Here is a 24,489-nt window from a genome sequence, read left to right as displayed (position 1 = left end):
GCTCAGGAAGGCCCCCCAAAGTCCCTGGGGAGACTAGTCAGGGGAGGGGGTCCACACTCCTACCGTGGATCTGAAAAACTTGGTTGAGGGAAATCTAGCGAAGAAATGATCGTTTTCTAATTCTGCTGGAGGCCTACATAGTCAATCATGGCTATAATTGCAGCCCCCAAACATCATTGCTTTCTAATTATCCATTTTATTGCTCCTGGTGATCACTTTCTCATTTAAAACGATTTTTAAAAATATGAATGCATTTGGAGATAGCTCAAACGCTGCCTTTCTAAAATGGTAATTGGTGGGCCTGTCAAGATGTTTTCACAAGTTGATGAATTTTTGTGATTGGAAAAGGAAGCCTTTGTGATCAGAAAAGGAAAGAAAATCTGGCTGGAGTTGAGTGGGACCCAGGGAAGAAGATTTTAATAAATAGTAAAGTCTGGATTCGTCGATGGATGTCTCGAAGAAAGAAAAGGAAAACAGACTTTACTGAGGGTTCGTCTCCTGTATCCGTGGCAGGAATAGAATGTTTGAAGGCTAATAAAGTGACATTATTACAATTTACCTAATTATCCATGTATTTGAAGGAGATCCTGGCAATTTCTTCTCCCATTTTGTTGACAAATTGCAGTTCCTAGATCAGCAGCTTGTACTCTTGGCACAATTTACCAAAAATACTTATCATATCTGGTGACTTGTGCTTTCAAAAAATCTGTTGATAAATCCCGTTTTGAGTTTAAAAATAGGAAGATGGAGACCAGCTTGTATTTGTGCAGTGTCCCCTGTCCCAAGGGGGCGTGTTATCCTCACCTGCAGCTTGCATGGTGCCCCTGGACCCTTGCTTGGCCTGGAAGGGGCTCCGTGGGGTTGCTTTCTGGGACACCAGTCACCCGTGTGTGGGCAAGTGGTCAGGTAGGGCAAATCATCCCCCACAGCTCTATGTGACCCTCAGCTGGTCTTCCTTGTGCAAATGATTACATTTTAGTCTTGGAGTTAAGACTTAAATCTGATTTGTTAAAATCAGATTTGTTTAGGCCTCTGAAACCTGCCCTTTTCTATTTCCTTTCTGCATTTTTCCAGCCCTCACCCCTCCCTCCCTTCCTGGTTCCACCGGTCTTTCTTTTTCTGTGCTTTAGTTACATTTTCGCTGAGGGGACATTACTTAGGGCAAACTCAGAGTTACAGATTAGTCTTTAAAGAATTGAGGCTAAATCCATCAAGTCCCTGAACAAGAGATTTGGGGGCCATTCTGCCTCTAAATCAAGTCCTCTGAGAGTGGGCCTTTGGGAGATTGGGCTCTGTAATTCAGATATCTGGCTTTACACCTTGACTGTCACTTCTGAGCTTTATGGCATTGGGCTAGTTCCTGACTGGTTCCGTGCCTCAGTGTCCCCACTTAAAAAAGAGTGATAGTAATCAATAATCCCATCTCCTAGAGAGCTAATTCTGAGAATTAAAGAAAAATCAATCCATGAAAGGCGCCTAGGACAGTTTCTGGCTGTAGTGGATGCTCCAGAAATGCCGGTTATGAGAACTATTATTAATGTAACAAATGCACTTTTGCATTTCAAAGTGGATCAAGTGCAGAGCTGGACGCTGGCTCAGCCTTTGTGACTTTATCTCGAACTTCTGTCAGCGCCTCCCCGAACGCCTCAGACCCTCCGTCTGCTGAATCCCTGTGACTCCAGACCGCAAGTGCAAAGCGCTGGTCCCAGGAAATCACGTCACCAAGTAGCTGGGCCGCTTTAAATATCCTTGGGAGAGCTTGGAGTGTGGGTAGGAACTTTATTTCTGGTCTCTCACATTCCCGATGGTGGGAGGACTTTAGGACCCAGAGGAGCCTTCACCAGGGCTGTGTTCGGGACTTGTCTGGAGCCTTGTAGATAAACACATATCTAAGCAAAGGAGAGAACCAGCAGAATAGGATGCTCTGCGACCTGTTGTTGAATCTGGGCCTTGGGTCCTTCTAAACGGAAAGAAGAGTTTAGCTAACATAGCTGATAACATATTAGCTAACATATTAGCTAACTAATTAGATAACATATTAGCTAACATAGCTGATGTATTGGAAGAAATGCAATACCTTCATTATCTGTCAGTTGTCGGAATGGCTCTGCTCTTTCCTGACTGCTTTCGCTGTCCGCCCTCCTTCTCTCAGCGTGTTCACTGTCAAGTATCGCGTGCCCCTTGGGGATGTGATGGTCCTCGTCTGATACAGACCTTGGGTTCTTATGACAGTTGCAGGGGCTGTCGTCTTGGCTGTAGTGCCCTGTTGTCTAAAGGTGGACACAGATCGTCCAGCTTGCATCTCACAGCCAGAGGTGGGCAGGGCAGGTGTGTAAGGGGGCGGGCGGTGGAGCCAGGCTTCCCGGGCATGGGAAGACCCTCCTCACGTAGGAGGGTCTGTGGAAAAACGTGTTAATTCCTGGAAAGCACTTAGCATAGCACCTGGCTTATGACAACAGTTCTGCGACTTTAGTTATTATTATTCCTCCTTTTATGCTTGAGGAAATACAGACTCACGAAGGTCACCGGCCTCGACGAAGATCTCTCGGTTAGTAAGTGACAAGGCCGACATTCACGTGTCCAGGTTCTCGCTGTGGACAGAGTGACGTGTGTGCGGTCCAGGTGTGTGCCGAGTCAGTCTCGCCATTCTGGCCGCTGACTCTGGCACATTTCCTTTTCTGCCCCTGTGTCCCAGAGCTGCGGGGACCACTCTGAGCAAGGCCTCTGGGACCTTAGACCCTGCCCCCTGGCCCCACCTCTCCTGTGTCTGTCTCTTTGGTGAATGTGCCTTCACCAGGAACTCTTTGCCTGTTGCCACTGCACTTGTCCACTGGGGACCAGTTGCTTCCCATCCTGGGGATTTGAAGGAAAGATATTTGAGAGTGGGTCCTGACCTCTTCTTTGTGTATCTAAACGTGCTGGGAGAATGAGGACCTTAAATGATGGTTGTGTGTGAACATGACCCGGACGTTACACTGACTCACGCTTATGGCACCAGGCTTCTTGTTCAAGGTTTGCAGATAGATGAGCTTTGCCTGTGGATCCTGAGTGAAGTCCCCAGACAGAAAGGGCACACTCGCTTTAGGCTTAAGTCTGTGTCTATGCTTTCTAAGTCGCTTCAGTCATATCCGACTCTCTGCAACCCTACTGACTGCAGCCCACCAGGCTCCCCCGTCCATGGGATTCTCCAGGCAAGAACACTGGAGTGGGTTGCCATTCCTTCTCCAATGCGTGAAAGTGAAAAGTGAAAGTGAAGTCGCTCAGTCGTGCCCGACTCTTCACGACGCGATGGGCTGCAGCCCACCAGGCTCCTCCGTCCATGGGGTTTTCCAGGCAAGAGGACTGGAGTGGGGTGCCGTTGACTCCGCCTGCGTCTCAGTCCCTTTTAATGCACTGCAGGTGTTATGAGGGCCTCTGTCCGTGTAACACGACTGCCCTCTAGTGTCAGTACAGGGGATGACACATTCATTTTTAGAAATCATAAAGGTTTGACAGGAACATTTTATAGGTCCTTGAAATTTCAGAAAACTCTATTAGGCTGTTAGTGTAGCTCAGACACCCATGAGGCAGGCAAAGCAGAGTGGGAGCAATTTCGATTCGTGCTTTCTCTTCCCCATGAGTTGAAAAGAGGTTTCTGCCATACAACAGCGGCATGCGTATATATGCATACATGCGTAAGCATACACACCTAAGTATACAGATACCCCCTCGCTCGTGAGCCGTCCTCCCCTCCTCCCCTCCTCCTCCAGGCCATCACGGGGCAGCCGCTGAGCTCCTGTGCTATACGGCAGCCCCTGCCGGCTGGCTGTTTCGCGCTGTATGTCCGTGCACTCTCTTCCTTTCCCGCCCTCTGCTTCCCCTGCTGCAGGACCATGCTTTCTGAGCCCCGAGGGCCAGAGGCTTCTGCCGCAGCCGGACCTGTGCTCGCGTAGTGCCGGCTGCCAGGGCCGCGTGCAGACAGCGGGCAGGCTGTGTCCTGACCGCACTGTTCACAGCCCCGGCGCGGGCTCATGGGCTGCCGTTCGTCCAGCCTCACCACTTAAAGGCATTTATATCTGGCCTCTCTTTTTAAGCCTTAAAAGACTAACTCAACCTTTTTTTTTTTTTTTTTTTTCATTTATTTTTATTAGTTGGAGGCTAATTACTTTACAGTATTGTAGTGGTTTTTGTCATACACTGGCATGAATCAACCATGGATTTACATGTATTCCCCATCCCGATCGCCTCTCCCACCTCCCTCTCCACCCGATCTTTAACTGTCTCCATGCCAGGAAATCTGAACAGGCTCTGCTTAAAGGCAGGGTTCTGCTAAAGCCTTGTCAACAGGCGCTGTGGGTTCGGGGTAGACCTTGTCTTGAGAGGGGAACACTGAATTACCTGCTTCGTCACTTGTTGTAGTCAAATGAAGGCTTCTGAGATAAGTGAAGGGAAATCACTTATATCTGCTTGTCTACAGCCTTGAGATGTATAGAGTCAGAGATAATTATTCTCTTAAAGCTTCACTATATTTTGTCCTGTAATCTGGCTTTTTGTGGACCTAAGAGTAAGTGTAATGGGAAGAATGTTACGTGTAAAGCAGTGTCTCTAGTGTAGTTTCCTTCTAAAAGTTTTGGGCTGTGTAATAAGGCAGCTAAAAAAGACCAGATCACTGCAAGAAGACCAACAGAAGGCAAATGGGATAAATAAGCTTTTTCTGGGCTCCAAAATCACTGCAGATGGTGATTGCAGCCATGAAATTAAAAGACGCTTACTCCTTGGAAGGAAAGTTATGACCAACCTAGATAGCATATTAAAAAGCAGAGACATTACTTTGCCAACAAAGGTCCATCTAGTCAAGGCTATGGCTTTTCCAGTGGTCATGTATGGATGTGAGAGTTGGACTGTGAAGAAAGCTGAGTGCCGAAAAATTGATGCTTTTGAACTGTGGTGTTGGAGAAGACTCTTGAGAGTCCCTTGGACTGCAAGGATATCCAACCAGTCCATCCTAAAGGAGATCAGTCCTGGGTGTTCATTGAAAGGACTGATGTTGAGGCTGAAACTCCAATACTTTGGCCACCTCATGAGAAGAGTTGACTCGTTGGAAAAGACCCTGATGCAGGGAGGGATTGGGGGCAGGAGGATAAGGGGATGACAGAGGATGAGATGGTTGGATGGCATCACCGACTCAGTGGACATGGGTTTAGGTGGACTCCGGGAATTGGTGATGGACAGGGAGGCCTGTCGTGCTGCGGTTCACGGGGTCGCAGAGTCGGACACAACTGAGCGACTGAACTGAACTGAAAATAGGGACAGAAAACTAAAAACTGCTGAGAAACAGGGAAAGGAACTAAATCTAACTGAATACAGTTGAATGTATAGATTTTGTTTTCAGCTTTTGGCTTAATAGCCAAGTTAAGACCGTGGACATGAGGAGAAATGAAAGTGTTAGTCGCTTAGTCGTGTCCGACTCTCTGTGACCCCATGCGACCCGCCAGGCTCCTCTGTCCCTGGGATTCTCCAGCCAAGAATACTGGAGTGGGTTGCCATGCCCTTCACCAGGGCATCTTCCTGACGCAGAGATCAATCCTGCATCTCCTGCATTGCAGGCAGATTCTTTACCATCTGAAGCACCAGGGAAGCCTGGACCCAAGGGAGGATCTCTGTAAACACTGTGTTATCCTGGCACACAGGATTCCTTTTACACGCCTCCGGTATCACCACCTTTGCAGGCATCGTGTGCCAGCATGCTGGTGCAATGAAATGTTCACAGAAATGCGTCTCTTTGTTATGGGGTCGGTGACTCCATGCCTCACTGGTTCATGGATTTACCAAACAATCTTTGGACTTGACAAAAGAAAGAAATGCCCCCCAAGAGCTTAGGGCACTGTGCAGTTCCTGTTGGGGTAAAGCTCTGATGAGAAGGGTTTCAGGGAGCTTTGTGGGGTGCATTGCACAGTCTTCTGAGAGACACAAAGCAATAATATTCTAATAGTCATTCATCGGGTGCACTCAGGCAGAGAATTCAGTTCTAAGGCAGGCGTCATCCATCTTGTGGATGAGGAGACGGGGAGGTGAGTGACTTGCTGATGTCACACGACCTGTACGGCAGAGCTAGGCCTTCCAGCCACCTGTCTGCATCTTCCAACCACTGAGGGGCATGTCTCCCTGCCTGGAAATTGATCACCCGCTGCAAAAAAGGGCGGCTGCTACAGGAGCATGGTCTGAAGAAATATAGCGTGAGGTGCAAATGCGTGTTGGCATGTATGATTTTTAAATCTTCTAGTAACCAAGTTAAAAAAGTCAGAATCAGGTGAAATTCATTTTAATAATTATATACATATGATGATGGAATAATTGTTTAACCCACTGGGTCCAACATATTGTAATTTCCTTATGTAATAAGTACAAACTGTATCGATGAATTATTAACAAATTGAGATCCAGGTGTGTTTGGCATCTGAGTCGGCCTGTTCCTGGGCTCAGCAGACGTCTGTGTGGAGAGGCTGCAGTATCCGGCAGATGGGAGGGAGATGAGAGATTCTGGGGTCTCCTAACACTTTTAATTTTGCAGCGACTCAACTGCCATGAAGGGATCCTGTCAGCACCCAGATCTAGTTTGGCCATGCTGTCGTTTGTAAAAGCGTGTCTCCAGGCCCCCGCACACGCTGCCGGGCTGGCGAGGGGCCCGTGCCTTCCGCGTCTGCGTCTGTGGGTCTCCTGCTCACAAGCGCGCCTTCTGTGTGTTTCAGGTGACCCGGGTCCTGCCAGCTACGGGAGGAACGGCCGGGACGGCGAGCGAGGCCCCCCAGGGCCGGCGGGCATCCCCGGCGTGCCCGGCCCCCCGGGCCCCCCGGGCCCGCCTGGTTTCTGCGAGCCAGCGTCCTGCACCATGCAGGCCGGCCAGCGGGCGTTCAACACCAAAGGGCCCAGCCAGTGAAGGGCTTGGTGCCACGCGGCTGTCGGTGGAAACCACGCCTGAGGAAGGCGCCTGGGGGAGCAACACACCCCTTCACCGGTACCCTAGAAATCCCATCTGACCGTCAGGTTTAGGACAATGGTGCTATTCCGCAAATCCTCTCTCCTTTCTCTTTGAGGGGAGCCACAGAGCAGTGGATCAGACAGACAGACAGACAGACAGACGACACCGCTCCCTTTGAGTGACTCGGCAGTCCCGTCCCCAGGGCCTTGAACTCGCGCGTGCGATCCGTGTGGGGTACGTCACGGGCCGCTGTGCCAATAAACAGAGACCGCTGTTTGGTTTACCTCAGTTGCAGTAGTTATTTCCATTTTGGAGTGAGCACGTGTTCTCAGACGCTCGTTTCAGCTCTGCAAGGATTTACCAGGCTAGTTAAGCAGCAGCCCCACTCCTGTCCACAGACATGGTGCTTAGATCCCCATCACTGTGCTCCTGGGGACTCCGCAGCTGCTGGCCACTTGGGGTGGTTGCCTTACACCCGTGGGGTTCTCAGCGTCAGCTTGCCTTTCTGCTGAACTGTACTGTATCCAAACCCATTCGTATTTGGGGCTCGTCCATGTGAAAGCAAAGAAAGAATCTTCATACCCCACCATTCAGTAGTTTTATTGATGAGATTATTTATTTTCAAGGTTTGAGGTCACGTCTCTGGTTGTACCAAAGAAGCAATAAATATGGTTTATTACTCTCTTGAATGTTTTTTTATAGCTGTGTTCAATGAAAAGAAGTCACTTACAGTTGTTCAGATACGTAAAGCTTTTTAAATACTGGCATTTCTGTAGGCCTGTGTTTATAATGTTGGTGCTTTGTTCTACAGAGAAATTAAAAAGCCCTTACTGCTCCCCAGAGGCTGTGGCCTTGTGACGGAGTTCTTTATATGTATGTGTATGGGGCGGGGGGAGTGTGGCGGGTTGCAGGGGGCGGTAGAGGAGGTTTCATGGACCTTTTAGAAATGAACTGAAAGTTATGAACCCATCCTCCGGGAAAATGTACAATGCACTTGCACCAATCTGCTTGCATGCTGTGGCAGATTGCATGGGCCCGCAAGTCTAGCCTTGCTTGGCTCCTAGGAGAGAAAGTGCTGCCTTCATTTCAGTGTTGGCCTGTTCAGAGCTTCACTGCACAAATGATTTATGTTGTGCTCTTTTTTCTTATAAACTGTATAAAGGCAGCTCAGCTAAAGCACTGTATTTTTATCAATAAGATAGGTATTGCCTGGCCACGCAAGCACTCCATTCCTATTTACATAATCACCCTGGCCTGCTGTTTTGTCAACATCTGCATTAACTGTCGACCAGCCTTAACATAGCCATTCTGTGTCACAGGGCACATGAACGCCTGTCCCAGGCGTGGCAGAGCACGCCAGTCAGGATCTTCTCTGTTTATGGAACTCCGTTCTCTCAAGTCAAGCGGAGTGAGCCCTGATAGGGGTGATGCCTCACCTCATTGGTGACGCATGTTTTCCCTCAGCTGGGCTCTCAGCATTTTAAAACCTTAGCCCCAGTCGTTTGGTTAAATCAGTCAGTAGGTAACGTGTGTTTGGGTTTCTGTGAAGCCGCTCACAGCCTCGAGTCTGGGGCTCCTGGTGTGGGTTCTCTGCAGGGGAACGATTCCAGCTGGGCCACATAGTCAGCGCCACCTGCAGGCCTGGGAGGACGGCCCTCCTCCTTGGGGAAGAGACCATCTTTGCAGACAGAGACATCGGTCATAACTACTTACATGGGCTTCACATGAATGGCAAACCTTTTCAGGTGCTGTGACATGTAATCTAATAAATGCCAAGAAATCACCTTTATTTTCACCAAGGTGGTTTTATTTTAGATACACAGTCAGATACAATAAAAGAAAAATGAGATAAACAAATAAATATGTTTCTCAGTTCTGATAAATAGGTTTATCAGATTCATAAGAAAATTAAAAAAAAATAAAATTTCAAGGAAAAGTTGAATCAACTCTTCTACAAATTTGATATACAAAAGGCTGGACAGCAAGCTCCATACACACAGCAGACTGGAACCACTGCTTACAAAGAGATTGTGTGAAATGAGCACATCCCAATGGTGGGAGTAATCCATCGTCAATCCAGCTCAGAAACAGTTTCCAGAAGCAGTATAGACTTGACCGAGAAATAGCAAAGAAAAGCATCTCACTGATCCTCTCCACCAAAGAATGTTGATAAATCCTGAATTAGACCAAATCTCTCTCTTCAGCAAAACAGAAATCCTCCAGACCTCGGGGAAGTTGGAAGGTGTCCGAGTTGCTGAGAAGAGTGTGGGGGTAATTACAGGTGGTTAGAGACGTGTGTGTTACTCACTCAAGGGCTGATGATCTAATTCTAACCCAGTGTGTCTGTGACACTGTGACCTGCTTCCCATCCCACAGATTTGACAGGTTGGGTAAGAACCGTGGAAATCACTTCCTGGTGACTAAGCACATAAATTCCCCGGCACAGTCTGGGATAATTGAGTTTGTCTAGCAGAAGGGGATGAATGAGTAGTCGTATCAGTTTCATGATTGATTTTATTATTTATGGACACACTATTTCAAGCTAACTACATGAATATTGCTATCCTTAAACATCATAAGTAAAATCTGATTTACTTGCAACCTGAAATAAGCTTAATGTAAATCCCTGCTTTAGAAGATAAGTCTCTGTATTCTTTATTTTTTTTGGCTCTTACAGCTTCTCTGATAATTAACATGTCTGAGTTTAAAAATAAACTAATACAGGGGAAGATCACTAGAAATACATACAGTCACACTAAATATCAAGAAAATAGTTTTTAAACATTTTCTGGGAGCCCTGGCAAAAGGTGTGAAAAAGCAATATTAAGAAAAACACTTGCCAACAAGTAATCCTGCTGTTTACAAACAGGGAATGGATGTAAATTATTTAAAATATCTTTTCAGAAAAAGTTCAATAAATATAGGTCAAGTCTCTCTTTTTTTTTATTTCTAGAGTAAAATTGATACTTTTCAGTTATGTACTGAGTCTTTGTTAATGAACTTTGATCCAGGACATGGCAGTATTAATTCATATGGTTCAGTAAATATTAAATCAGAATTGGTTTACCATAAGAACATATGACTGTAGATACACATGCTCAAACGCTCTTTAAAGAACTAACTAGAGGAAGTATAATGCATTGGTTGGTACATTATACATACAGTTTAATGTATCTGGTTATCAGGAAGAGGATGCTGACTGATCCTATTTTTAATCTTAATAAATGGGAATCCATGCTAATTTTCCCCTTAACAATCCCTTCACATCTTGCTCTTGATGCCAAATTTTCCAAGAATACCTACAGAGAAAGCAAATGATGGGAACTGGCTCCAGGAAACTTTAAGATTTGTCTGGATTTGTCTCTGGCCTCCAAGTTGAAGATTTTTGTGTGAAAAGACTTCAGACTATCCCTGAGAGAGCACATGATTACTTTACTCTTCGTGACGGACCTGAGGGTGAGGATCGTTAAGAACTCTGTAAATCATTTCCCAGTCTAAGCAGGAATCTAAATCCACGGGCAGGTTTTGATGGGATTCATTTCTGTTAAAGAGACATGCTGTGTATTTAACCTAATGGCCCATCACTCAGTATGGAAGAGCTTATGTTTCTGAGAAAAGTTAACTCTGACATTTCTCATCTTGCTCAAGCCCACATGATTTACTGAGGAGATCACCATGTGTGACCAAAGTCACAAAGGCCTGGATCCTCTGTTTCTGCTTTTAATTCTCATCCAAAATCATCAGACCAAGCTTTTTATGAGCTGCCACTGAGCTGGGCTATGACTGTAATTCTTACAAGCTAAGTGTGGATTCATGTGACAAACGAAAGTGTGATTACGAGCATGGTATTGACATAAGCCCCACAACAGGCCAGTCTGCAAGCTCGGCAACTGTGGGCTCACGCTTGGGAGTGAGTGTGCCTGCAGCCTCCTGTGGCGGACACCCGTCAGCAGGGCTGAGATGTGGAGCTCCAGCTAAAGAAGAGATGCTGCTAACAACCGCACCTCAGAACTCCCTGATCGTGGGTCAAATCCTTTATTGCTGACATAAGTGACAAACTCATTATGCAACACAAACATACAGGAATCAACTCCTCGAAGCAGTATAGCCACGTGGGATTTAGCATAAACCTAGCGCCATTCCACTTACCAGCAGTATGTGAATTAAACCTTACATAGCTTGATGAGGTAAGATAGAGAACAAAGAGAATGGACAAAAATGCACCCAAAGTCTTATTTTAAAAATAAACAGTTTAAAAGTATGTCATAAAACAATCTGAATTTAAATACATTAATACACTGAAAAATATTTATCCCTAAAAGGTACTTTAAATAAAAGAGCAAAATAAAATGTTGTGATGCAATTAGCATCTTTACACCCATATGCTTATCCTTGTCAGGCGACACACCCTTCTGATAAACTCAAATCTTACTGAACTACCCCCAAATTTAGTGAAATCTCTCCTTTATTAGTATTCTCTTTGGACAAATTCATGAAGCAAGTAGCTAACTTTTGGAGTTGTAACCTATATCACTCACTATTGACTCTGAAAGTGAAAGTTGCTCAGTCGTGTCCAACTCTTTGCCACCCCATGGACTATAGAGTCCAGGGGATTCTCCAGGCCAGAATACTGGAGTGGGTAGCTTTTCCCTTCTCCAGAGGATCTTCCCAACCCAGGGATTGAACCCAGGTTTCCCTCATGGCCCCAAGGGAAGCCCAAGGATACTGGAGTGGGTAGCCTATCTCTTCTCCAGGGGATCTTTTGGGCGCACGAATCGAACCGGGGTCTCCTACATTTGCAGGTGGATTTTTTACTAACTGAGCTATCAGGGAAGCCTATTGGCTCTGAACACGGCACATTTTTCCATTTAGATTTTTCTTAGACAGCTTGGTTTTATAAGCCTGCCTTATCTTTGAGGTAAATTTTTGCTATTCTGGGTCTGCTCCTCTGGATGAGTTTTCTCTGTGTTCACCTGGTTCTTCATTCAATTTAACTAACTTGAGCAGTTACTCTGGCACAATTTTGCTGGGTGAAGTGTTTGGGGTATTGCTCCAGTCACACAACACAAGACTGAGGTCATTAATCTGTCTTATTTCCTGAGACTCCCAGTAGTTAAACATGTTTCATGTCATGAATGCTACTTTTACCAGTCAACTAATGAGTGAATACAATTCAGCGGGCTGAGTCAATTTGAAGTAATAGGCATAAAAGACAAAAATTCAATTCGGTCTCTGTCTCTCCCTCTTGGAAGGCTGTGTAAGCTGTGAGAGAGGGCTATAACAGGGGGTCCAAGTCTCCACACTAGCGTTTAAGAATGGACACTGGGGAACAATGACATTAAACACTTGTGTGTCTGAAGGAGGTGGACACGGACAAATGTGAAAAATAATTTAAAACAAGAGCAATGAACAAATCTGCAAAACTACTCTGAGACTTCACTGGAAAAACCTTAGGCATATAACTTAACTTGGAAATTCTCAATGTTAGGATATTATCGCCAATGTTATTAAAGTTTAAATGGTATTTTGAAAAATAGTCTTTCTTATCTTACTTTTGTAAATAGTGATACATTTCTGAAAAAATATAATTATACAAATCTAATTGTAAACTTTTAAGTACTTTGAGCAATATGAAGGTTTGGACATTGTCTAATTCTATAAATGGTCTACTTCTTGTGATAAGCTAAATTCTTTTTATTTGCCAAAAGAGACTTTCTATCCTCTTTAATAGGTAAGATGATTACTCAAGTGTTTTCCTGTTAATCACTAAAATACAAGGGTAGTGTACAAACTGAAGTTACAAATAGTAAATTTGCTAGTTAGCTAGCCATATAAATATACTTATGAAATAAAACTGAAAGAGCCAACAAATCAAAGATTATTGTGCCTGCTTCATAAAGATATTAAAGTGAGGAAAACATAAATAAAAGAAAATAACAAAACATAAATTAACAAGAAATTATTTACAAAAGTAAAAAAGAGTAAATGCAAAAGCAAAGGTTTTGGTGGAGTTGTCTACTCAGCTATTTCTAGCCTTTTGTATTTCTGCAAGTCTGTTCAATTCTTCTGATACAAATTGCTTAAGACACCATCTGGTGGACAAGAGGTGATATATCAAAGGTTCTCTACAGTGGAGAAAGACTGCAGAACAGCTCAATCTTGTTTAACTCCTAAAACATATTCATAAATTATTTTATAATCCAAACATCAAATGACATGTTTTACAGATAACATATCTTAAGATAATTACTGATGCTCTATCATAAAAGTGTCTAAAATTTTAAAGTTTCAACAATGCTATGAAACAAAGAAATAAGCATATGGGATTATCAATACTTTAAAGTCATTGATTAAATTAAACTTTGATAACAAGGTGAAAAATTTCAAAGGTTAAGACTGGCTGTGTTTCTGTTATGGTTATGAAAAAATGGTTAATGTCTTCAGCAGAAGAGAAGAATAAACAAAGTCATGAATTATTCTTCCTTTTTCTTTAGAGTCTAGAGGCCATAAATATTAATTGAAGTCAAATCTTGTTCTTTGTATAGAAGGATTTCTATCGGACAGTGTTAGCTGATCTTGACAGAAAGTGTTAGACTGGAATTCAAACATACTTCTATAGGGCAAACACACACCTTTTAATTGCCATCATGTTTGTGCAAGCTAAGTGGCTTCAGTCGTATCTGACTCTTTGCGACCCCGTGGACTGCAGCCCGCCAGGCTCCTCTGTCCATGGGATTCTCCAGGCAAGAATGCTGGAGTGGGTTGCCATGCCCTCCTCCAGGGGATCTTCCCGACCCAGGGACTGAACCTGCGTCTCTTGTATCTCCTGCATTAGCAGGCAGGTTCTTCATCACTCCTGCTACATGGGAAGCCTGTTGCCATCATGGGCTGCAATTACTTTGTATTCAAACATACTATGTTGTGTGGAGTCCAGACAAGAGATAACTCATGAAATGTGGTCATTCTTCTTCTCTGCTGTGGACACTGCTGACTTCTGCGTGGAAGTGAACAAAGGTTCTGGAATGGAACAAAACGAAACAAGAGAACTGGCCACCACCAAGGCAGTTAGGGGAAGTCTTCACGCCCTGTTTGGGGCCTTAATTATTCACTTTCTTTTTGTTAAAAGAATCAGGCAACTGCCAGGTTTTCACTTTACTGGTGCTGTGTTTGCCGGGTGTAGCCCTTCTTGCTGCTGTTCGCTGCATCTCCTGCACGGGCAGCCAAGCAGAGGTTCATTCCGTGTGACGCAGCCCTTTCCTCTGGTTATGCCCAAGTAGGATTGAATCACACATGCCAGTTGTTTAGAAAGGGCCTGAGTCACTGTGACAACTCGAGTTTATAATTGGCATCAACTCCTCGAATCACCTGACTAAATCCAGACCCTTGAAACAGGAATAAACCAGTCCAGCATTGATGGCATTTAGAAAAAGAAAGGTTCAGAAATACTTAATTTGCAGAAAGGACACATGAAATATTCTCTGGAATCAAAATGGGCAGAATTTATCAAACAAGAAAATGAACCGAGTCTTCTTGCGTCTGTGAAAGGGTAGACTCCAAGAAAACAATGCATTGATCACCATTGACAAAAAAGTTCATGAAAGCAGTAAAATGCCAAAATAAATACTTCTGAATTAACAAAGAAGCAAAAGAATAAGCAAACAATGAATATTAAAAAATAATCTTTGAAAACATAAAAAATGTTTTCAGCTTTATGACAAATTCAAGTAAATTAACGAGTGGCAGAGGAGTTTGTAAGCTTTCAGAAAATTCAGCAAATTAAAGCTCCACAAATTAAAAGCTCAAGATATACACATAGCACCAGATTTTAGACCTCTGTACATTTTGTGGGGATAAATGATCATTTTACTAAGAAAATGTATATGTATATTCTGATTGTGTCAGTCTAAAACACAGCACCATTGGAGGTATTGCACAGGAAAGAAAATGAAAGAGAAAATAAATTTAAAATTAACAACACTTGAAATAAATAAAATGACCTTGGAAATGAAAATAAATAAACTTGGAAGTGAAATATACAGCATCATTCAACATGAAATAACAAAAAGGTTGTACATATGCACAGCCACGTAGATAGTACCTGACCATCAGTTCATCCAGCTACAATGAAAACCTGTTTAAACCCGGGTACATCTGAACAAAGCTGCCTCCGTGGAGGCACGCTGCCCACAGACCGTGCTCACAGCTTTTCACAGTCTGCCCCAATGGCAGATGTCTGTGGCGGGGCGGTGGCTGGCGGGGTGCACACTCTCAGCATCCCTAGGACCCACCACTCAGATTTCAACAACATCTTCCTGCCCAGGGTTCCAGGACATCGTTTTCAACCAACAGTTTCTCAAAACAATGTATGGTCAGGCCATGAAACTACCATTCAGCTGTCCGTTGGCCATCACACGTTTCCGCTCCCGGTCAGGGATGCGGTCTGGGCAGTGTCTATGCCCCTGAAGGGCGCGGACTCTTGCTCGGTCTCGTGGATTCCCTTCACGGCCCTGAACCTCCAGCTGCAGCTTCTGAGAAGCATCCTTCTTCCTACAGCTTCCAGGCTTCAGCTTGTTGATATGCATCTGTGGATACCACACGCTCATCTTCTAGCACATGGAGGTTTCTTTTCCAGTCGCTAGAAGCCCCATCCTTTGTTCTGGTGGCTGGTTCTTAACATCTGAGAGTGATGAGGTCAGAAGGCTAATGGACTCGGGCCCAAAGACTCTGCGAGGCCCTTTAAACTTGGAAAGTACCAAAGACAGCTGGGTGCCTTCAACACCAGCCACCTCCCAGAAAAATCAGCTTTCTGTTTCCCAAATGAGAAACTCAGCAAAGGGACCACAGTGCTGGGCCTTGACTTCGCTCCTTCCTTCTTACGCAGGCCACGCTCATGCTGGTGGGACTGCTTTGACAGGAGCTCATTACACAGGATCAACAAAATCATTTCAGTAGTTGGCTCTGGTAGGATTTTGGGCTCCCTGATAAAACAGCCTCCTGAGTTTTCTTCCAGAATCTAAGTTATGAAGGTCTTATTGCCTGTCTATTTCTCTACATAAGTAGAATGGATAAAGGATGGTATAAGAATTCTTAAGCTATAAAAGTAGTCAAAAACATTCAGCAGGAGCAATGCACTATATCAAAACAGTTAATGAAACTGTCAGCAATGATAGTAAATTTAAATACTGAGGAAACTTCCAGACAAGTCTGAAACTTTGAAATTCAGAAATGAAAGGCCAAATACAGGTTGATGAGACTACAAAACGTACATCACCATCAGTCTACTAAATCATAAGGTATCAGTTTCTCTTAAAGAAGAACTAATGATAAGATGTGCTTGCATATTTCATAGAAAACCCTGAATAAAAATCATAACAATGGTGAAGCAAGACATATGGAATGAATTTGGAAAAAATTCTAAAAAGGCTGATATCGCAGTTACTATAGGAATAGGATTCCAATTTTTGTTTTTAATGTCTGGCCTACACCAAAAAAAAAAAAAAAAAAAGTCACCCACGATCATGAGGGTCTGACAGTATTGAGAAAGCTCCAACAGCAAGGAGAGGTGACTGGAGTCGAGTCTTCCTCGGGTGTGGTTACTTCCCACCGGTTCGCTGTCGGGCGTGTGAGACGGGATACAGGCAATCTTCTGGGTTACATCTTCCACTAGGTCCTGGGGGGCCCTGGGGCCCTGGGGCACCTGGTGAGCCTGGCAAGCCCGGAGCTAATGAAATAAAAGACCCCATCAGAATGCAGGAATATAGATCTTCCTCCCTCCCTCCAACCGACACGGGTCATTCAATGTCAACCGGAGTGACACCAAAGGGCCACAGGGGGCAGGTGTGGCTCCTATTTTTGGAGGCTGGCTCTTGTTGCAAAGATAATATCACTATTACCTGAAGTCCCAGGAAGACCCGGGCTCCCTGGAAGCCCAATTCCCGGTTCCCCCCTTTCTCCCTTCTGTCCTCGGTAGCCTAAGGAGGAGATAAACAAAGAGAGACAAAAAAGTAAGCGTGCTCGGACTGATGCGCATTCAGGGGATACTTTGAGGTGCATGTGTAAAATACACCCAGTGGAATATCTTCACACATTTATGTCTAAAGACTACGCTACAGATACTCAGTACAACACTGGATCCTACAACAACAGTGGCCAGAACATGTGGCACAATATCCTAAATTTATACATATTCAAGTGTGAAATGTCCCCAGGATTTCTTTTCTGTAGGTGACTTTCATTTAACATATGTGAACAATTAGGAAAAGTGTTTGTAGTTAGGTCATTTGAAAGTACCCTTCCAAGTCTATATTTATAAACATTTCTGCAGTAAAATAACATTTACTACCTGGGATATATTTAATGGTTCCAGCCAGTTCCCACTATTACAGAGACCTTGTTAAGTTGACTCTCACCAAGTCATCTCAGTGAGTGCTTAATATCATAGGCTAAAAAATTAGGAAGAAAGAAAATAACTGAAGAAATATGAACTTTTGATTAACAAGGATTAATAACACTGGAACATAATTCCAAAAGAAGAACATATCTGCTAAAAGCTATGTATCTAAATTCAGTTCTCAGATTTTAATATAATGCAAAATACATTATTCCACATGAATCTCAGTGCATATGAGGTGTCATAAAACAAGAAAAAATAATTTATGTATTTGTAAAATAGGGTAACATTTCTATATCTCCTGTCAAAGGTAAAAATGTATTTGTACAAAGCTCTCATATCATTAGGTTAATACTGATCTGCTGTTAATAGATAGGGGTGTTGAACTGCACAAAGCACATGAGAAATTTTTACTCCAACTCCCTATTAAGGTCCCAAGCTCATTCCTTATGAAGGCTGCCCCAAAGCCAGAGGGTCTTATTTTATAATTGTTTCACAGCAAAATGTTCAGATAGGAATGCTAATAAGGTCAGTAACAGCTTCCCCATTTTTCTAGAATAAGTTTTTCACCCCTTTGGGGCAGGCCTCTCCTGAAATTTGGAAAGGACTTGAAGGCTGGTCTGTCTGCAAGGAGACGTGTGTGTGCATAGCCTGTAGGTGCAGGATGACAGTTTGGTATCAGTGTAGCTTCCGTAGGAAAACAAAGCAGCAGCAGTGTCCTAACCCAACGTATCTAGAGGTTCTTGTCATTGAAGAACTGTGTTTGTTGTAGTTTTTCAGGTGGTAGCCTTGGAGATTTCCATTTTGACTCTCGGGGTTTATTTCTAAAGTTGTAAGTCAGTGCATTTATATGCATGCTGGAAAAATGAGGTCAGAAAAAGAGTGTTACTGGCATTTGGGAAGGATAATTCTTCATGCAGGGCCTTACAAGCTGTTTGAAGGCCTTATGCGTTGTTTGTCCTGCCCCCTGATTGGCCACTGTGTCCTTCGTCATTTTGACACACACACACCTCCCACTTCCTAAGGCCCCTACTGTTAACAAATCTGAAAATTCAAATCTGTATCAGTCACACGAACTACTCTATGGGCCAATGGATTACAAATAACAGAAGGTTTCCCTCATTATGAACCAATAACAGCTAAACTTTGTAAGTTCAAAAGTAAGAACGATCATTCCAAATACTGTCCCTCCAATGTTGATGGAAGCTAGAAGGCAGGATCCATTTTCTCCTGCTAACCCCACATCCACTTAGTATGCAAGGCTCTTTCTAAAATGGATAAGGCTTTGAAGTGTGGCATCCATTCTTGAGGATTTTCACAGAGGGGGGAAATCAGCATGTGCTTGAGAAAAGTTTAAGTTCTTTCAGGATTCCTGATCAAGACAGTGAACTGGAAAACCCTAAGCTCACCTCCTCCCATAGACACACCAAAACTACAACTGCATATGGAACAACTATCTCTGAGGATGGATGACCTGGAGATAGCAGAACAGATGTTCCACAACCGAGGGTATAAAGGAAAGGCCTGGTCAAGACGGGCCGGAGGCGCAGAGAAGTGGTCCAGTCAGAGGCCACTCCCCTGGCATGCTGACCACAAGGGGAGGGACAGCCCAGCTGAGAAGGTTACCCCGGGGAGCGGGGGTCCACGTCCCTTGTGGGGCTCGCCAGCCCTGGAGACCTGCCCTGGGAAGACAAGTTCCCAAACACCTGTGTGTGAAAGCCAGCAGGGCCTACCTCCAGGAGAGCCTGAGGGCTGTGGGAAACCAAGCCTCCATCCTTGAGGGCGCCTGCACAAGCCCACTTGCTCTGAGTCCCAGCACACAAGCAGCAGCTTGAAAAGCACCTGGATCTGCTTTTCAGGGGTGCTGCATCCTTCTACTTTTCTGTATATTCAGTCCATTAAGTTTTGAGAGCTTGATATTGAAACTCCAACTACAAATCTTTATCTATTAAAAAATAATTGTAATATATAGTGGAACTATATGTAACTTTGTTCTACATTTTCCAAGTCTCCTATAAGTATTTTATCATATTTTCATAATTTAAAAAATAAAAAAGAAAGAGAAAAAAATATTCTCTAATCTGAAATTGCCAAGATTTTGCTTTTCCTTTTTTAAAATCATGAACAGGTGTTGAATATAATCAATTAAGTTTCTTTTTTCTGAATCTATTAATATGACCATAAGTAATTTCTTTCCTTTATCTGGTTATGAGGTAAATTACATTAATTGATTTTCAAATGTTAAACCAATTTTGCCTTCCTATAATAAAACTTGATCTTGAAATAGTAAAAAAAAAAAATAAGAGCATCTGGGTCCTATGAGAAAGTGGTTCACTGACTGATTTCAGAGCATGTGACAGAGGGGCAGGATCCAGTGGACTCCGTCCTGAGGACAGATGTGCTGGTAAGTGCTGTTGTCTCCCTTTCCATCTGCTTGGCCCAGCGCTGGTGGGCAGCGTTCTGACACTCTCCATCCCCCTAGCTACAACAGGGGGTGCCTCTCCCCAGCACTGCTTGAGGAACTGCCCCGGCCCATCACCCCAAAGCAGCTCCTGTTCCACACTGCGGGGGCAGCACCGGATGGCATAGGCCCCCCCAAGGCAATTCCCACTCTCAGAGTCTGGCCCCTATGTCAGTGTGTCTGCCACAATCATTACTGGGTCTTGCAGTCGGCCAACTAGGGGCAACTCCTGCCCATCAGTGCCCCCACAGCAACCATGACCCAACTACAACAGGAGGAGGCGTATGTCCCACAGGGGATACCCTGGGAGCACCCCGCTCTGGTGACCAGGGGGCATCGTGCTCTTGGACGGACCCCAAAAGACACCTTCCACATAAGGCCACTTTTTCAGACGAGGAGATGTAGCTGATAAACCTAACACAGAGAGATAAACACAGAAAGTTAGGCCAAATGAGGAGATAAAGGAACACCTTCCACATGAAAGGACAAGATAATAAACCTCAGAAAAAGAAGCTTTTCTTGAGAAAAATGGAGATAAGCAATTAATCAGATAAAAAGTTCAATGTAATAGTCATAAAGATGCTCACCAAACTTGGGAGAAGAATGCATGAACCCAAGGAGAACTTCAATGAGGAGACAGAAAGTATAAAAAAGAACCAATCACAACTAAAGAATACAATAATTGAAATGAAAAATACTGTAGAGGGAATCCATAGCAGATTAGAGGATGCAGAAGAGAGAATCAGTGATTCAGAAGACAGGGTAGTGAAAATCACCCAGTCAGAGAAGGAAAAAAAGAAAGTAAAAACCTGAGGACAGCACAAAGCTTACTAACATTTACAATATGAGGGCCCCAGGAGGAGAAGAGAGAGAAAGGGCCAGAAAGGGTCCTTAAAGAAACAAAAGCTGAAAACTTCTCTAACCTGGTGAAGGAAACAGACTCCAAAGTCTAGGAAGCATGTGCCTGTGTGCTAAATCACTTCAGTTGTGCTTGATTCTTTGTGACCCCATTTCTGCTTGATTCTTTGTGAGCCTAGCCCACTAGGCCCCTCTGTCCATGGGATTCTCCAGGCAAGGATACTGGAGTGGGTTTCTGTGCCCTCCTGCAGGGGATCTTCCCGACCCAGGGACTGAACCCATGTCTCTTACATCTCACGCATTGGCAGGCAGGTTCTTTACCACTAGTCCCACCTGGGAAGCACCTAGTAAGCATAGAGAGTCCTAAAGAAGATGAACCCAAAGAGGTCCATACAAAGACATATTATGATTAAAAGATCTAGTTAAAGATAAAGAATCTTAAAAAGAAGTAAGGAAGAAAAAAGTTAAGTACAAGAAAACACCCATAAAAATATCAGCTGATATAAGAAATGAATAAATTCCTAGAAACACACTCTTTCAGGACTGAATCAAGAAGAAATGTTACTTGAATAGACCAATCACTCTTAATGAAATTGAATCAGTAATTAAAAAAAGAAAACTACTGCAAAGTTCAGGACTTCACAGGTGAGTTCTACAAAACATTTTATGAAGAGTTAACAATTTTCCTTCTCAAACTATTCCAAAAAATTGAAGAGGAAGGAACACTTCTAAACTCATTCAATGAGGCATTACCCTGGTACCAGAATGAGACAAGGATGCCACCAGGAAAGAAAATTAAGACCAATATCCCCCAAAAACACAGATGTGAAAACTGCAACAAAATATTAGTGAACTAGATGTAACAAAATATGAAAAGGGTCATACATCATGATTGAGCGAGATTTATTTCAGGGATACAAAGATGGTTCAATATCCAGAAATCAATCAGTGATCAACAGTGAGCGATCTGTACTGTTCTGTTTAGTTGCTAGTGGTATCCGATTCTTTGTGACCCCATGGACTGCAGCACGCCAGGCTTCCCTGTCCATCACCAACTCTCGGAGCTTACTCACACTCATGTCCACCGAGTCGGTGGTGTCATCCAACCATCTCAAACTCTGCCATCCCTTTCTCTTCCTGCCTTCAATCTTTCCCAGCATTAGGATCTTTTCCAATGAGTTGGCTCTTTGAATCAGGGAGCTGAAGTATTGGAGCTTCAGCTTCAGCATTAGTCCTTTCAATGAACACCCAGGACTGATCTCCTTTAGGATGGACTGGGTGGATCTCCTTGCAGTCCAAAGGACTCTCAAGAGTTTTCTCCAACACCACAGTTCAAAAGCATCAATTCTTTGGTGCTCAGCTCTCTATATGGTCCAACTCTCACATCCATACATGACTACGGGAAAAACCATAGCTTTGAATAGATGGACCTTTGTTGGCAGTAACGTCTCTGCTTTTTAATATGCTGTCTAGGTTGGTCGTAGCTTTTCAACCAAGGAGAAAGTGTCTTTTAATTTAATGACTGCAGTCACCATCTGCAGTAATTTTGGAGCCCAAGAAAATAAAGTCTGTAACTGTTTCCATAGTTTCCCCATCTATTTGCCATGAAGTGATGGGACCGGATGCCATGATCTTAGTTTTTTGAATGTTGAGTTTTGAGCCAATTTTTTCACTCTCCTCTTTCACTTTCATCAAGAGGCTCTTTAGTTCCTCTTCACTTTCTGCTACAAGAGTGGTGTCCTCTGCATATCTGAGGTTATTGATATTTCTCCCAGCAATCTTGATTCCAGCTTGTGCTTCGTCCAGCCTAGAGTTTCTCATGATGTATTCTGCATATAAGTTAGATAAGCAGGGTATCAATATAGAGCCTTGATGTATTCCTTTCCCAATTTAGAACCATTCCACCGTTTCATGTCCAGTTCTAACTGTTGCTTCTTGACCTGCATACACAGTTCTCAGGAGGCAGATCAGGTGGTCTGTTATTCCCATCTCTTGAAGAATTTTCCACAGTTTGTTGTGATCCACACAGTCAAAGGCTTTAGTGTAGTCAATAAAGCAGAAGTAGATGTTTCTCTGGGAACTCTCTTGCTTTTTCTATGACCCAATGGATGTTGGCAATTTGATCTCTGGTTCCTCTGCCTTTTCTAAATCCAGCTTGAACATCTGGAATTTCACGGTTCATGTACTGTTGAAGCCTAGCTTGGAGAATTTTGATTCTAGCTTGTAGAATCAATGTAGTACAAATGAATAAACAAAACTGTGCAGAAACAGATTCACAGATACAGGGGTCAAACTGGTGTTTGCCAGAGGGTAGGTGAGTGGGAGTTTGGGGGAAATAGATGAAAGGGATTAAGACAGTCAAATTTCCAGGAATATGATAAATAATTCATGGGAATATAATATACAGCATAGGAAATATGGTCAATAACATTGTGATAACTTTTTATGGTGACAGGTGGTTACTAGACCAGTGGTGATTAATTTATAATGTATATTTTTTTTTCTTTTTTTTTTATTATTATTATTATTTTTTTTCCCAGTGGGTTTTGTCATACATTGATATGAATCAGCCATGGATTTACATGTATTCCCAATCCCGATCCCCCCTCCCACCTCCCTCTCCACCCGATTCCTCTGGGTCTTCCCAGTGCACCAGGCCGGAGCACTTGTCTCGTGCATCCCACCTGGGCTGGTGATCTGTTTCACCATAGATAGTATACATGCTGTTCTTTTGAAATATCCCACCCTCACATTCTCCCACAAAGTTCAAAAGTCTGTTCTGTATTTCTGTGTCTCTTTTTCTGTTCTGCATATAGGGTTATCGTTATCACCTTTCTAAATTCCATATACATGTGTCAGTATGCTGTAATGTTCTTTATCTTTCTGGCTTACTTCACTCTGTATAAGGGGCTCCAGCTTCATCCATCTCATTAGGACTGGTTCAAATGAATTCTTTTTAATGGCTGAGTAATATTCCATGGTGTATATGTACCACAGCTTCCTTATCCATTCATCTGCTGATGGGCATCTAGGTTGCTTCCATGTCCTGGCTATTATAAACAGTGCTGCGATGAACATTGGGGTGCACGTGTCTCTTTCAGATCTGGTTTCCTCAGTGTGTATGCCCAGAAGTGGGATTGCTGGGTCATATGGCAGTTCTATTTCCAGTTTTTTAAGAAATCTCCACACTGTTTTCCATAGCGGCTGTACTAGTTTGCATTCCCACCAACAGTGTAAGAGGGTTCCCTTTTCTCCACACCCTCTCCAGCATTTATTGCTTGTAGACTTTTGGATAGCAGCCATCCTGACTGGCGTGTAATGGTACCTCATTGTGGTTTTGATTTGCATTTCTCTAATAATGAGTGATGTTGAGCATCTTTTCATGTGTTTGTTAGCCATCTGCATGTCTTCTTTGGAGAAATGTCTGTTTAGTTCTTTGGCCCATTTTTTGATGGGTCATTTATTTTTCTGGAATTGAGCTGCAGGAGTTGCTTGTATATTTTTGAGATTAATCCTTTGTCTGTTTCTTCATTTGCTATTATTTTCTCCCAATCTGAGGGCTGTCTTTTCACCTTACTTATAGTTTCCTTTGTAGTGCAAAAGCTTTTAAGTTTCATTAGGTCCCATTTGTTTAGTTTTGCTTTTATTTCCAATATTCTGGGAGGTGGGTCATAGAGGATCTTTCTTTGATTTATGTCGGAGAGTGTTTTGCCTATGTTCTCCTCTAGGAGTTTTATAGTTTCTGGTCTTACATTTAGATCTTTAATCCATTTTGAGTTTATTTTTGTGTATGGTGTTAGAAAGTGTTCTAGTTTCATTCTT

The 24,489-nt window shown here is 43.5% G+C and overlaps 2 protein-coding genes across 2 annotated transcripts in view; one reads left to right on the top strand and one right to left on the bottom strand.

Moving 5' to 3' along the window:
- COL9A1 (collagen type IX alpha 1 chain) overlaps window positions 1–6,916 on the top strand; it is an 86,931-nt gene extending 80,015 nt beyond the window's left edge. Inside the window, exon 39 of the mRNA XM_061131526.1 lies at window positions 6,729–6,916. Within this exon, the coding sequence (XP_060987509.1) occupies window positions 6,729–6,916 (188 nt within the window). The remainder of the gene's footprint in view (window positions 1–6,728) is intronic.
- A 9,376-nt stretch (window positions 6,917–16,292) lies between these two features.
- Window positions 16,293–24,489, bottom strand: part of COL19A1 (collagen type XIX alpha 1 chain) — a 413,337-nt gene continuing 405,140 nt past the window's right edge. The window contains exons 51-52 of the mRNA XM_061131525.1: window positions 16,852–16,929; window positions 16,293–16,679 (exon numbers count right to left, since the gene is read on the bottom strand). Coding sequence (XP_060987508.1) covers window positions 16,552–16,679; window positions 16,852–16,929 — 206 coding nt within the window. The 3' untranslated portion in view covers window positions 16,293–16,551. The remainder of the gene's footprint in view (window positions 16,680–16,851; window positions 16,930–24,489) is intronic.

The sequence above is a fragment of the Dama dama genome, chromosome 28 (assembly GCF_033118175.1).
Source record: "Dama dama isolate Ldn47 chromosome 28, ASM3311817v1, whole genome shotgun sequence".
Lineage (NCBI taxonomy): Eukaryota > Metazoa > Chordata > Mammalia > Artiodactyla > Cervidae > Dama > Dama dama.
Note: the sequence above shows the minus strand (reverse complement) of the source record. Positions and strands in the feature narration are given on the sequence as shown.